Below are 14,606 nucleotides of genomic sequence, written 5' to 3' on the forward strand. Positions count from 1 at the left end.
AACCTGCAACCTCATGGTTCTTAGTTGGATTCATTTCCACTGCGCCACGACGGCAACTCCAAGAAATCTTTTTAACTCTGTTGAACTTGCATGCTCAAACTTATTTGACTATAGGATCTTCTGTCCTACTGACTACATAGTAAAGCCTTCATCCTAAATGAAGCACGAATTGGAAAATGCTGGTAGAAAATGGCATGAGATAAAGGATCCAAAGGGTCTGAGTCTGCCTCAGCCAAATGCTAACCTCTTGCTTTGGGTAGAGGCTCTTTCCCCTCTCCAGGTCTGTTTCCCCTTTCAGCAATCACCTAGACTATGTCAATAAATCCTTGGCTGGTTCTGTCTACCTCTTGGACCTCAACTCTCTGGGTTATCTTCTCAGCTAATTGCATTCTATAGCACAGAGATATTAAGGTGACTCCTTTGCTTAAAGTCCTTTATAATTAAGCTCTGAATAAGAAAAGACACAGACTGTTATGAATTACTCTATTCATTCGATTATTAAAATCATTCTCTGGAATGTGAGAGCTGAAATCTGAGGCCCAGCTAGAAGATAATAGTCTGTTTTCAGACTCCATGTCTATTCTGCTGCCTCTTGGATAGTTCCCCACTGTTTTCCCAGGATATAGCTCTAATTCCTTAGGCTCTTCACATTCTTTTTTACACCATCTCCTCATCAATATTCTGTAACATATTAGCTGGCTAGGGCTGTAAGGGAAGAACCTGTCCCAGGCCTCTCTCCTTGACCTAAAGATGACCATCTTCATGTTCACAGGGTGTTCTCCCTGTATAGCCATGTTTGTGTCCAATTCTCTCCCCTTTTAAAATAAGGACATTGAATTAGGGCCCATTCAATGACCTCTTTTTTTTTTTTTTTTCCTTTTTCTAGGGCCGATCCCGTGGCATATGGAAGTTCCCAGGCTGGGGGTCCAATCGGAGCTATAGCTGTCGGCCTATGCCAGAGCCACAGCAAAGAGGAATCCGAGCCGCGTCTGCAACCTACACCACAGCTCATGGCAACGCCGGATCCTTACTCCACTGAGCAAGGCCAGAGATGGAAGGGAAGGTAAAAGAATGGGAGTAATTAAGGATTACCAAATTCACTGAGGTAACTGTGTGACAGAAACAGTAAAGGCATATTAATTATTAAGAGGCCATTGTTACTAACAGATAAACCCTAAAGTGTAAGTGGTTGAACAAATAGATTTTTTTCTCTCATACTTCAAGTCTATATGGATGTTCCTGATGGACAGGTGGCTGTCCTCCGAGGAGTGTAGGCATATTTCATCTTGAATAAGATCACCTGGTTAAGGAGTACTGCAGATGTAAGATTTTTATAGTCAAGAAATGGAAATTTTTATTGGCTAGATTTCATTCACGTGGCCCAGCCAATTACAAAGGAAGGCTGGGAAATATAGTTTGGCTGAATACTCAAGAAGAAAAGAAAATTTATTGGCAACCTTGTTTCAATCTCTTCTAACACAGTTAACAAGAGGTGCTGAGAAGTTTCAGGGAATGAAGTAGAGTGAAAATCTGGGGTTGGTTATAACTGCTAGTGAGATGAGAAATATTCGAGTTAGTTCTTCCTAAGCCAACTGAGAAAACCGAACCATTAGTCACAAAATTCACCTGCATTTCTTTAAACTTAATAATCACGTTACACTAGAGAAGTCTATACTTTGTAATACTATGTAGTTATATATTATAGTGATCTATCTTTTGTACACAAAGTAAAAATATCCTATCATTAATAGAATAAGCTGTGTGACTGTGGTGTAGGTCAGCAGCTATAGCTCTAATTCAACCCCTTGCCTGGGAACCTCCATATGCCTTGCACTAAAAAAGAAATAATAATAATAATAATAAGCTGTAAACCTATTTTCTCAGTTGTGGCTAGGAATCCTTGTAAATTTAGTAATACCATTTTGCCTGGTCACCTTTGTAACCAATTTTTAAAGTCAGGGTTGGTAGAATAAACCTAAAGCCTGTGGTTGCTTTGTTTTCCTTTTCTTTACATAGCTGCACCTGTGGCGTATGGAGGCTCCCAGTCTAGGGGTTAAATCCGAGCTGCAGCTGCCAGCCTATACCACAGCCATGGCAACGCTGGATCCGAGCTGCATCTGTGACCTACACTGTAGCCTGCAGCAATGCTGGATCCTTAACCCATTGAATGAGGCCAGGGATTGAACCCACATCCTCATGGACACTATGTGAGGTCCTTAACCTGCTAAGCCACAACAGGAACTCCAATAAAGGACTAAAGCCCGTGGCTTTGCTGGCAACAAGTTATGGTAGATGTTTATAGTGCATTTTTATAAATGTAACTCACTTGTCTGTTTTAAAAAATGTAGTTAGGAGTTCCTGTCATGGCTCAGTGGTTAACAAGCCTGACTAGTAACCATGAGGTTGCAGGTTCAATCCCTGGCCTCGTTCAGTGGGTTAAGGACCCAGCGTTGCCGTGAGCTGTGCTGTAGGCCGCAGATGCAGCTTGAATCCTGTGTTGCTGTGGCTCAAGCGTAGGCTGGTGGCTACAGCTAAAATTAGACCCCTAGCCTGGGAACCTCCATGTGCCACAGGTGCAGCCCTAAAAAGACAAAAAAAAAAAAAAAAAAAAAAATGTAGTTAATACATTTTTTAAATGGCCAGTGCTTCTCTTGGCCATTATGTGATAAGATCACAAGACACAGCCACAAGATATATCTGTCAGTTATATTCTTAGGCCAAACAAAAGAGGTCACCTAACTAACATTTGTTCACTTGTGTAATTTACTCAGGCCCCATTATCTGGCATCAAAATCAAGTTTATGAGAGAAAACCACCAACAACGTAAATCCCAGTAGTTTGGAGGTGAACTAAAAAGCTTCCAAATCACTACTTCCCTCAAATGTTAAATAATTCACTGTGGCATTATAGATACAAGCCTCCAGCAAAAGTACACTTGAACAATTAAGGAAGCAGGGGCCAAATAAATGACTTCAGGACTAGAGAAACAAATGAATGGTTTCTCATTGTACTATGTCAAATTACATTTTCACATCAACAAGTGTGTAGAACACCCAAGCACCACCTATGACTTGCCAGATAAAGTTTGACTACAGAAAAACAGCCTGGAACCACATACCAGGTTTATTCCCTAGATGTAATTGTGGATTCCATTAATTTAGGTATGAAACCAATTTATGCCATTTGGAAAAATTTATATTCATAATGCACCACCTAGTCTTTTGCAAAGTTCTTTTACCATGACTCATATTACAACAACCATCTACCAAGTGCATTATATTCCTATGAAGGATCAGAAGGTGATTCAGCTATTTCTTGGAGGCTAGATAGGAAATTGGAAACACGAAGTCATGTCACAGTGTACTACTGTACATACAGATAAGAGAGTTGCATAATAGAAGGGGTATATATTTTATTTTTATTTTTTTTGCCATGCCTGTGGCATGTGGAAGTTCTTGGGCCAGGAATCAAACCCATGCCATAGCAGTGACCAGAGCTACTACAGTGACAATGCCAGATACTGAACTGGCTGAGCCACAAGGGGATTCTGAAAGAGTATACACTTTAGATTTAAATCCCAACTCTGTCACTTTCTACCTAGGGGATTTTAGACAAGTCTTAATCTCAGTATTAGTTTCTTTTCCTATAAAATGGTAATGATTCATTTATGCAATAAATATTTATTGCGCACCTGTTACATGGGGAATAGTACTTTCCAAGTGTTATTTTTGGATTAGCGATAGTAATCCACAGCTGGCATTCCTTAGAGATATGTATGGTTACCCAAACACAAGAGCAGATAACTGACCAATACAATGGTTAACGAAGGTAGACTATGACTTCAATGGAGTTCCAAACAGGAAACAGAGATGCATGGGATACAAGGTGATGTGAGGTCCATTTCCTCTCCAGGGACTAACAGTTTATTGCTATTTATTGTAGATGTTTATGTATTTTCTCTATTTCAACTAAACTCAGCCAAGAGCTTTTCTAATTCGTAAAATTCATAAGGTAAAGTTTTGAGCTCTAATTCAAACAGGTTAGGGGAAGGATATAGATGTATTAAAGATCTACTAAATTGTTTTCCACTCAGAAGTTTTCCAAGAGCTACTTAGAAGACCTTTTTTGGTATACTAATTTAATGGCTAGTCTAATCTACAAGTGAAATAAATTCTTTGAATCAGACTAGGAAGGCAAAATGAAATCAAGAAGAAAACACGTGATGGAGTTCCTGTCGTGGCACAGCCGAATCAAATCTGATTAGGAACCATGAGGTTGTAGGTTCAATCCCTGGCCTCGCTCAGTGGGTTAACGATCCAGCATTGCCTTGTGCTGTGGTATAGGTTGCAGACGCAGCTCAGATCCCATGTTGCTGTGGCTCTGGCGTAGGCTGGCAGCTGTAGCTCCGATTAGACCCCTGGCCTGGGAACCTCCATATGCTGTAGGTGTGGCTCTAAAAATGCAAAAAAAAAAAACCAAAAAACAAAAAACCCCATGAGATTTGGAGGCAAGAGAACTGTAGTTAGAGCCTTATCTTTCCTCATTTGCCAGTCATGTTACCTTGAAAAAAATCTTAAGATTTTTGGATCTCAGTTTTCTCAAGTGTAAAAGAAGTATAATGACAATTCTTGACTATGGAATTACTGTAAGGATCAAATGGGATAACTATTATTAAAATGATCAGTAACCTACAAAGCACTAAACAAATATAAATTATCTCAGAGTGAAGGAACTAAAAACGATCCTAAGATATCCCTTCTAGTGAAGACACTTATATGGATAAATGGTAAAAGGCTTACAAAATTATCCCAGCTAGAGAAGGGGTCATTTGTAACCCGAATAGTAATAATCTATTTTTAATAGATTTATTAATTATTTTTTAATCTAAATGTGTGAGATGTAAAAGTTTCTTATTCCAGTCACTTTAGTAGAACCTCTTCACCATAAAAATAAGCAAAATAAAATAAATGATACAGCACTGACATAAGACTACAACTCCTAAAATGGTAGTTGCATCATTATATATACAACTAAATTATCATGCTAAGTAGGTTTAAAAATCATGAATCCTGTACTAAATGACATAGAGGACACTACAGAGATACAATAATACCATGATGGGGCAGGAGGAGAGCTGAACAGGAAATTTTAAATGCTCAAGTAGAAATTTAACGCAAATGTGTGAGAAAATTTACCAAAGTTACATGCAAACCAGCCAAGACCATTGTTAAAACAATAAAAATCCATGTTTTAACTTTACAAAATATTTTAACCTTTGAACCAGAAAATCACAAAGCACTAAACAGTGATTTCTACTCACCACCATAAGAAAACACAATTTAGATAGCAATGTCAGAAGACTAATTTCTTCTTACCATGAATAGATCCCACTGACCATGTCATAGTTCTGACAAGAAGCATTCACGCTGCTGGGCCCAGCTGCCTTAGAAATAAGTAGCACCACCAAGCCCCTCAACTGGAGGTTATGCTGGCTGTCATGTACAAGGCCCCTGTCAACAAATAAAGAAAAAAGAGGATTAATACACCCTCACAAAATCAGTCAGATCAAGTTAGAGATTTGCTTCAAATACACCTGTGCTTCTAAAATCAGACAATGGGACTTGCTGGAAAGAAACAGGACTGAGGGAAGAGTTAATAGGAGGAAGCAGTGAGCTCAGGAAACAGCTGGAGAAACCCAGGGCTGGTTTTGACAGTGTCATTCTCAAAATTGTGAGATCTAATAATTTGGCTTCCTCCTCTTTCCAGGCTTTCCCTATATCCTACCATACAATTTTATGCACTTGCTCTGATAATGAGAGGAACCCAGTTTTTAACTGTTTTGTGAGAGTGGATAGCAAGTGAAATACCAATTGTATGGCTTGGAAATAAGTGGTATTATATGGCGATGATGGCGGTAAGGGGAAGTGGTAAAAGATGATTTCTGTCTTCATAGGTAGAAAAGCAGCTCAGAGAATGGAAGGAATAAACCACATCCAAATGACTTAATTTATTTTGAGAAGCGAAATGGAAATAAACACCATGGGCAAATATCTTGCCATTTCTATTTATGCAAGGAATTATCATTCTAGACAACATTAGGCTTTAACAAACAATACAAATTGTTTTGCTATGAGGACTGAATTTTTATAATTCCTACTAAAACTAAGGTTAGGAATATGTTTCAGGAATACATTTTTGGGTTTTTTTATTTAAGTATTGCAAATGATTGTCATACAAGAATTAAATGGCATTAAAAAAAGAAAAAACCTATGGGTAATATATTATAATAAATTAATATTTAGTACAATGTTCATAAGCACTAATCAAAGAGATGCATAAAATACAAATACAAGTCTTGAATGTGAAAACATTAAAAAGTTTATATCATTGAATTATTAAGACTTCCTTAGGTGAAGTTAACATAACCAAAATTAATGAGTTAGTTCATTACTTAAGAAAAATTTTCGTCCCTCATACTTCCAAATGAATTTTTTAAAGGACCCCTTCATACTTTCATTAGTTTCAAAATAAGACAGATCTTCAGGCTCTCTGCAAAATAACAGTTACAGCTCTTTCTCTACCTATATTTTCCCCTTAATTTGGTAAGTGATCTTCAGCAAGTTAGAGGGGTTAGTGATTTTTACAAAAAAGTTATAATTTCCTAGGAAAAGGAAACTAATTTAAGGCAATTAAACTATAACATAGTAGAAACAAGTGATTATCAGAAATGGCCAAAGTTCTTTATTATCATGTACCAATCTACTTATATCCTATAGAGCTGAACTATAGGGAGGCTGGGAAGCACCTTATTTTGGAAGGAGAAAATGTGAAATAGGAGTTCTTTCTAAATTTTTTGCTTTGAATTGAAGATTTTAACTTATGCCACTAGGTCCTTATTCAAGTATTACCTAAGGTAAATCTTTATTCTTCCTTTCTTGCATAATAATATTAAAGAGAAAAGGCCTGAATTGACTCCTAATTCTAGAAGGGGAGAAAAGGCAGGTGAGACAGTGTGTGTGTGTGCGTGCGTGTGTGCATCTGTCTGTCTGTCTATGTTGGGGTTTGAGCCTGGTTAGGAATGAAGGACATGATCATAGGAACTCTTAAGATGTGAACCTTGAGACGTCTGAACAAGTGAGGCTGATGAAACAGCCCGTGGCAACAGTTCTGACAACACTTTCCTCAAACTTCTCAGAGATGGGACCTTTCACAGGACACACACACACAACAACAACAACAACAACAACAATAAAACAATAAAAATACAACAGCAGCAGTGGCAACAATCAATCCTTATAAATGACTTTATATATGCCAGAAACAGTTCTAAGAATTTACTATATATTAATTAAATTAATTCTCAACTCTATTGAGGATGGTACCACAAATATCTTGATTTTACAGATGAGGAGAATGAGGCACACAGAGAGACGGAGCACCTTGCCAAGGGTACCAGAGCTAGCAGGTGTTTAGCCTTATACAGAGCCAGGATTTGAACCTAGGCCATCTGGCTCTAGAGTCTACATACATGCTTACTCATTATGCTATCGTGACTCTGCATCTGCTTCATCTCACGTAGAAACTATTTGCTAAATACTGACCACTCTGGAACCAGGTTTTAAAAAATCCTTCTGCCATTTATTAGCCACAAGACTCAGACTATCACTTCTGTAAAATGAGGCTAATAACAGCATCTACTCTCTGTGCAGTAGTTACTGCATAGAAGAGACAACATAAGTAAAGTTTAACACTGCAGGAAGCACGTGGTAGGGGATAAGGTGATCAGAAAACTACATTCTCTTGCCTTCTTACTTTTTTTTTGCCTTTTCTAGGGCCCCTCCCTTGGCATATGGAGGTTCCCAGGCTAGGGGTCGAATCGGAGCTGTAGCCACTGGCCTACGTCTCAGTCACAGCAACACAGGATCCGAGCTGCATCTGTGACCCGCACCACAGCTCACAGCAACACCAGATCCTTAACCTACTGAGCGAGGCCAGGGATCGAACCCTCAACCTCATGGTTCCTAGTCGGATTCGTTAACCACTGAGCCACAATGGGAACTCGCCTTCTTACTTTTTTGCCACTATTTTTTCTCTACTCATATTTTCTCTTTTGCTGTTCCTCCTTCTATCTCTTAAAGTCTTCCCCACTACATAATCTCCTATGAATATTATTTCCTTTCTACCTCCCAAAATAACAAAAGTTAAGGAATTCCTCCCACCATGACCCCCAAACATCATCTATCACTGAAACACTTGACACTTTCGGAATGCATTACTGAAAACACTAGGAAAAGAAACTGCAGTGGACTGGTTGACAGAAAGCAGGAGAGCAGTCACAAAAGCACACCTACTAACTATCAATTTTCATGTAAGACAATAGTTTAACAACCCAGAGATAGATTAGCAACTTGAGTAAATTAAATGTTTTCAAAACACAACTCCTTTAAACTCACTTCATTAACACTCTTAAAAAAACAGTACTAAGATAAACTGATAACATCCACAGCTCAAAAATTAGCATACAACAAAAAGAGAATAAGAGATTTTGCTCCGGAGCATTAAAAAAAAAAAAAAAAAATCCCTAGGATACTAAACTTGCAAAGATGTTTCATATAGTCCCAGGTCACCTGGAACGCTATGATTTATTCTGAGTGCCTCTCTTAAGAAGGAATATTGACAAGCTAGAGCATAACCAGAAGATAGTGAAATCACACACTGCCACATGCGTGGCTGAAAAAAATCTATGAATGTGCTAGCTTGGAGAATAGTAAAATTGATGTTCTCAAATTTATGCAGTCAAAAATGTAGTAAGTGCTTACTACATGTCAGGCACAGTGCTAAACAGAGAGTGGAGGACATGATGAGCACCAGTGAGATAGATTAAAAATAATAATAAGGGAGTTCCTGTCATGGCGCAGCGGAATGAATCTGACTAGGAACCCTGAGGTTGCAGGTTTGATCCCTGGCCTTGCTCAGTGGGTTAAGGATCCGGCGTTGCTGTGAGCTGTGGTGTAGGTTGCAGATGTGGCTCGGATCCCACTGTGGCTGTGGTGTAGGCTGGCAGCTGTATCTCCGATTAGACCCCCGGCCTGGGAACCTCCATATGCCACGGGTGCAGCCCTAAAAAGACAAAAAAATTAAAATAACAATACAATGTGTTGTTTTACTGTTAAATATTCTCCTATCTTATGAGACGAACAAGGCCTGTGAGAGTACAGAGGGTAACTAACATAAGCAGGGGGCAGGTGTGAAAGAAAGAGAGACCCCCCCCCCCCAGGACCTAAAGAATGAGGAGGAAGTCGTCAGGGGAGCTGAAGCAGGAAGAGAAAGTGAAAAATATGTTCCAGAGAAGAGACAGTATGAGTGAAGGTTTGGAGGCGAGGAGGACACAGCTGTTTCCTGATTCAGTATGGCAGGAGCACAGTATCTGAGTAAAGAAGGGTTGGGAGAGTTAAAGCTAGAGGAGGACGTGATAGCTGTCTGCTTGTATGGATAGGAGCTAGACCTGGCAACTATTACTTTAGAGACTAACTCTAATATATAGAAAATGTAGCTGGTGAATTCTGGCTCAACATGGTGAAAAATAGAGTAGCCTCTGCTAATGCTGAATGAATCTCTTATGAATAAACGTGTTCTAGAAACTGCACAGCTTCTAATGTAACATATGAGAGGGAAGCCTGGACTATCTGACACCTGAGATTTTTTTCTTCTCTGTGATTCTTTATGATCTGATTTTACTACATTTAATTACCTAATATTCTACAATATGTGTAAGTATAAAATTGGGCACAATCTTTGATATATATAAAACCCTCAATCATTCATTCAGCATAGACTGAACACCTTCCATACATCAGGCACTGTGCTTGGCACAGATGCCATAGTGAGCAAAACCAGGCACGGAGCTTGTGAAGCTTATAACCTAATGGAAGAGACTGGTAATAACAAAAGCGACAAATAAATGTAAAATTACAATGGTAATAAACATCACAAAGGATAAAGAGTAGTGGTGTTGTGAAAGCTTACAACTGGGAAATAACCTAGCCAGGAAAGCCAGAAGCTTCCTTAGGAAATGATGCCTAAGTTGACATCCAAAGGAAGAAGAGATATAAAAGAGAGCTGTGAGAAGAGAAGAGGCAAGGAGAGTGTTTGTTTTTTTCCACAGCACAAGAACAGGCATATTCAGGGTTAAGAACACGGTATGAGATGAGGCTAGAGACAGACAGGGACTAGACTACACAGGTCAAATAGATCATGATTAGAGGTTAGCTCTTTATCCAAAGAGTCCCTGGCAAGGTAATCAGATATATTTTAAAAACATACAAAAAAAAAAAAAATCTTCTATCATCAGTGTGGAAAAGTGACTTGGGGGTGTGTGGGCAGGGAGTCAAAGTAGATATAAGACTAGTTAGGAGGCTTTTGCGGTAGTTACTGAGAAATATGGGAGTAGCTTGGTGGACAAACTAGTCATGTTCTAAATCTAAAATAATATTTCAATACAATTTTTTATTTTATTTATTATTTTTTCCAATTCAATTTAAATAGATATCATATACTATATAGTTCTGGAAAATTAGCTAATATGGATATATCACTAATTTTAAATAATATCATTCTGAAAAGCCTAAAAGTTGAATTTTGGGGGGGGGGACTTTGCCCCCTTCAAAATTCTGTCCTAGAGCTACAACAGATCAACAGTTAACACTAATATTCTAATAGCTTTACGATTTCATGGAAATAAGGACTGAACTGGTAAACTTCATGCAACCTAGCTCCATAGCCTTCTCACATTAAGGTTTCTATGGCTAACTGCAGATCTCACTGCACCATCATATCTTTCCACAACTATCAAGCAGGTTTTCTTCTTAACCCGATCCTGTAAGTATTTCAAAGCCTCAAATCACAGTGATGGCATCTTTTCATAGTCTCTCAAATTCCATTTCTTCAACAAAGATACTAAGAGATATGCAGAGAAATAAGAAGTTTAACAAAAGAGCTAAAATTATATGTTGAAAAAATGGTTAAATTGAATAATATAAGGAACAGTTAATAAAGATAGTAGAGTAACAGAAAACTATCAGTACACAAAGGAAGAAAGAAAATTGCTTCGTTTTAGAAGAATGCTCTCTCATAGTAAAGATAGCATTCAAACTGAGCCTTAAAGATGGTCAAATTTTCCAGAGCAGAGTATGCAGGTAGGACTGGGATGGCATTACTGGAAAGAAGGGTATTTTAGGAGAAAATAACAGGGTATATAGAATGATAAGCAGGTAAAAGAATAGGGAATAGGTTCTGGAGCTGTGGGGCTACCCATTTGGGCAATGTGTGAAGATGGACAAGCCCAGAAGACGGTCTAAAGAGTGAAGCACCTTGAAAGTAGGGATTAGGGTTGGGACCTTATTCTGCAGGCAGTCTGAAGGCATGGACGGTTTGTCAACAAGGGAGCAATGTGATTAGAACTAAAGACTAAAACTGTTGCTCTGGGCCTAATATGGTTGTTCTGGCAATAGTGTGTTGGGTGCATGGGAAAGGAGAGGGAAGATTAGTTAGGAGTAGCTTCTTCCAGTATTCCAGGTGGGAGATAATGAGGGCCTAAATTAGGGTAGTGGCAGTAGGTATGCAAAAGAAAAGCTGAATGATGGCAGCAGCATGGATGTGGATCAGGCTAGTCTGGCCAACTGACTGCATGAGGGAGACATCAAGAAGGGATCGGTAAGCACAGGAAAGACAAGGGCTGAATTTAAGATTCAAACCTGTTTGCTGGAGGTGATGATGCTAACTAACATTAGCAAGGACTGGAAAGAAAAGGGGTGTTAATGGGGAATTAATGAGTTCAGTTTTGGACAGGTTAACTTTGAATGCAAGAAGGACTTCCAGATGGAGATGCCCCGCAGGCAGCTGGAAATGCTGTGGGTATACATTTGGGAAGCATCTTCATAGAGGTGATGGCTGAAGCAGCAGGAATTGATGGATGAGTTTTTGAGGGGAGAAAAGAGAAAAAAAGAGGAAAGGAAGATGGAAAGGGAAGGTATGGGGAGAGAAAGGGAATCTTGGGGAATCCTTCTGTTTGTAGGAGACTGAGAAAGGATGGGTGACTCACATGAAGGTACACAGTTTGTCTACAAACAAATAAAAGGGGTCCCCACGGACACCCAGAAAGAAGAGTGAACGTATATGTACAACGGAAACAAAGAACTATGCCAGGCCGTGTACAGAAACTGGGGCCAGTTGCCTCTTACATGGGCTTTTATGGTACTTTTTATACTTTTTTCTAGTTTGGTTTTAATATGCTGACTATATCATAAAGATGATAACAAGAACAATACAGACAACAAGAGCTACAACCTACCATAATGCCAGGCATGTGCTGTATAACATGTGTACACTCTAATTCTTACAAAAACCACGCAAAGTAACTGGAACATCTCTTTATAGATGAGGAAAATTAGCAAGATGGCTTTAAAAAGTTAAATAAATGATTACCACTTACACTGGTCAACTAGTAATATAAGTGCCAAAATTTTGACATATTTTGGACTCCAAAGCCCAGGAGCATTTATGGCCCTGTTATTTAATTATTTGTTCTCTGGTACTCCTCACAAGGCTCTGAGAACCTTAAGGGCTCCAGGCTTAGTCATCTTTGGATGTCCTGCACCCAGCAGAGTAACTGATACAAAATAGGTCTCAAAAAATGCAAGATGAGAGAATAAATACCTTATACATCTTACCCAAATAGACCTATTACTATTCCCAACGTTCCTCATCTCTCCTGTTATTCATTTGCTACTTTCAGCCATTCAGCTCTGAAGTCTTGAGTCCCTCTTCCTAAACCACTGGAATCTTTATAAGTGACAGCTACAAAAGGAGAAAATTATGCATATTGTAGTCAGTTCTTTTGTTTTAGTTATCTGTATGTAAATTTAAAACTTTTTTGACTTGAGGTCACAGTCTGAAGTATTATTAGGAATCATATCAGCCAACCCACGTCATGTATGTTAGATTGTTACCATTCTCAAAAACATGATGAGACTTGTTTTAATGCAATGTTGAACAGTTACTGTATGTAAGAATTATGCCACATCAAAGGACCTCTTCCTTAAGTTTTAAATAGAGAGAACTCAATACACTGGAGTGTTCAAGTGTTTTGTTTCTTCATTTAAGAGAAATGACTGGATTCACGACTGCATCAGTGCTCATAAGAGAAGGTAGGCCTCACTCTGAACAGAAGGTAGTGGTAGTTCCAAATGGAGAGCTGAGGTAGGATGGTAGAATTGGAGCACGAGGTAAAACTTTTGAGATTTATGCTTGAGTTCAGAATTCTAACGTATGCCATTGATTCATATCACAATCTTTTGGTAAATTCATAATCAAGTATTAAGGAAACAATTTATCATCCACAAGGGATCATCACCCTTGAGTTGGCTCAAAGCCTCTCAGACTAAAACGGAATGGGAAAGAAACAGCACTGCCCAGATCCCCACAGGGGAAGAACACCCTCCAGTGCTAAAACCTAGAGGTATAGAGTTTGCGCCATTATTTGATTACCTCACTCTTAAAGTATCCAGTTCTAATAAATCAATCTAGAAAATGTATGCATAAAAGACAGAAGTCAATCTAACATACATGACGTGGGTTGGCTGATATGATTCCTAATAATACTTCAGACTGTGACCTCAAGTCAAAAAAGTTTTAAATTTACATACAGATAACTAAAACAAAAGAACTGACTACAATATGCATAATTTTTGCCAAAGAATCATAGGAATATCTTGATCTTGTCTATTCTTTTTTAAAAAATGTTAACCGTAACCTAAGTTAATTTTGTGACCCACTTATGAGTTGCAACCTGCAGTTTTTTGAAAAACAGTGTTTTAAGTCATGTAAAGTATATGATATATTATGTTAAAGGAACTAGAAGTAAATGCAAAATTAATTAATTAAATAGGAATAGAATTATCACTTTAAAAACAACATCTGTGCACATATATAGAATAAATTTAGTGTTGCAACAAAACATTAAACAAGTTTTGATGATATGGAAAAACACTAAAAATGTTAAAGATAGAATATAAAACTATATATATAATATGATCTCAAGTATGTTTTAATATATGCACACACACACACACACACACACACACACACACACATCAACAAGGCCAAGGATAAAAACTAGAAATAAATACGACAAACACTGACACTGTATTAAATTTTCATTGAAGTATAGTTGATATACAATGTTGTGTTAGTTTCTGGTGTACAGTAAAGTGACTTAATTATATGTATAGACACATATACTTTTTCATATTCTTTTCCATTATGGTTTGCTACAGTATTCTGAATGTAGTTCCCTGTGCTATATAGTATGACTTTGTTGTTTATCCACTTTACATATAGTAGTTTGTACCTGCTAATCCCAAACTCCTAATTTATCCCTCTTCCATCCCCTTTCCCCTTTAGGAACAGTAAGTTTGTTTTCTAAAGCATTAATAGTTCTGAGTGTCCTTATGTAGGTATTCAGTGCACAAAGTGTCCGTTTATTTTTCTGTGTGTTTAAAATATTTTGTTAAAAAAAAAAGAGAGGAGTTCCTGTTGTGGAACAGCAG

At 38.1% G+C, this 14,606-nt stretch overlaps 1 protein-coding gene across 4 annotated transcripts in view; it reads right to left on the reverse strand.

The window, feature by feature from the left end:
• PDSS2 (decaprenyl diphosphate synthase subunit 2) overlaps positions 1-14,606 on the reverse strand; it is a 275,584-nt gene that overhangs the window by 162,851 nt on the left and 98,127 nt on the right. For all 4 annotated transcript variants that reach the window (XR_002336490.1, XM_021065297.1, XM_021065253.1 and 1 more), the window contains exon 2: positions 5,376-5,510. Coding sequence is in view for 3 of the 4 variants with exons in the window: in XM_021065297.1 (XP_020920956.1) it covers positions 5,376-5,510 (135 nt within the window). In the remaining variant the exon portion in view is untranslated. The remainder of the gene's footprint in view (positions 1-5,375; positions 5,511-14,606) is intronic.

The sequence above is a fragment of the Sus scrofa genome, chromosome 1, assembly GCF_000003025.6.
Source record: "Sus scrofa isolate TJ Tabasco breed Duroc chromosome 1, Sscrofa11.1, whole genome shotgun sequence".
Classification (NCBI taxonomy): Eukaryota; Metazoa; Chordata; class Mammalia; order Artiodactyla; family Suidae; genus Sus; species Sus scrofa.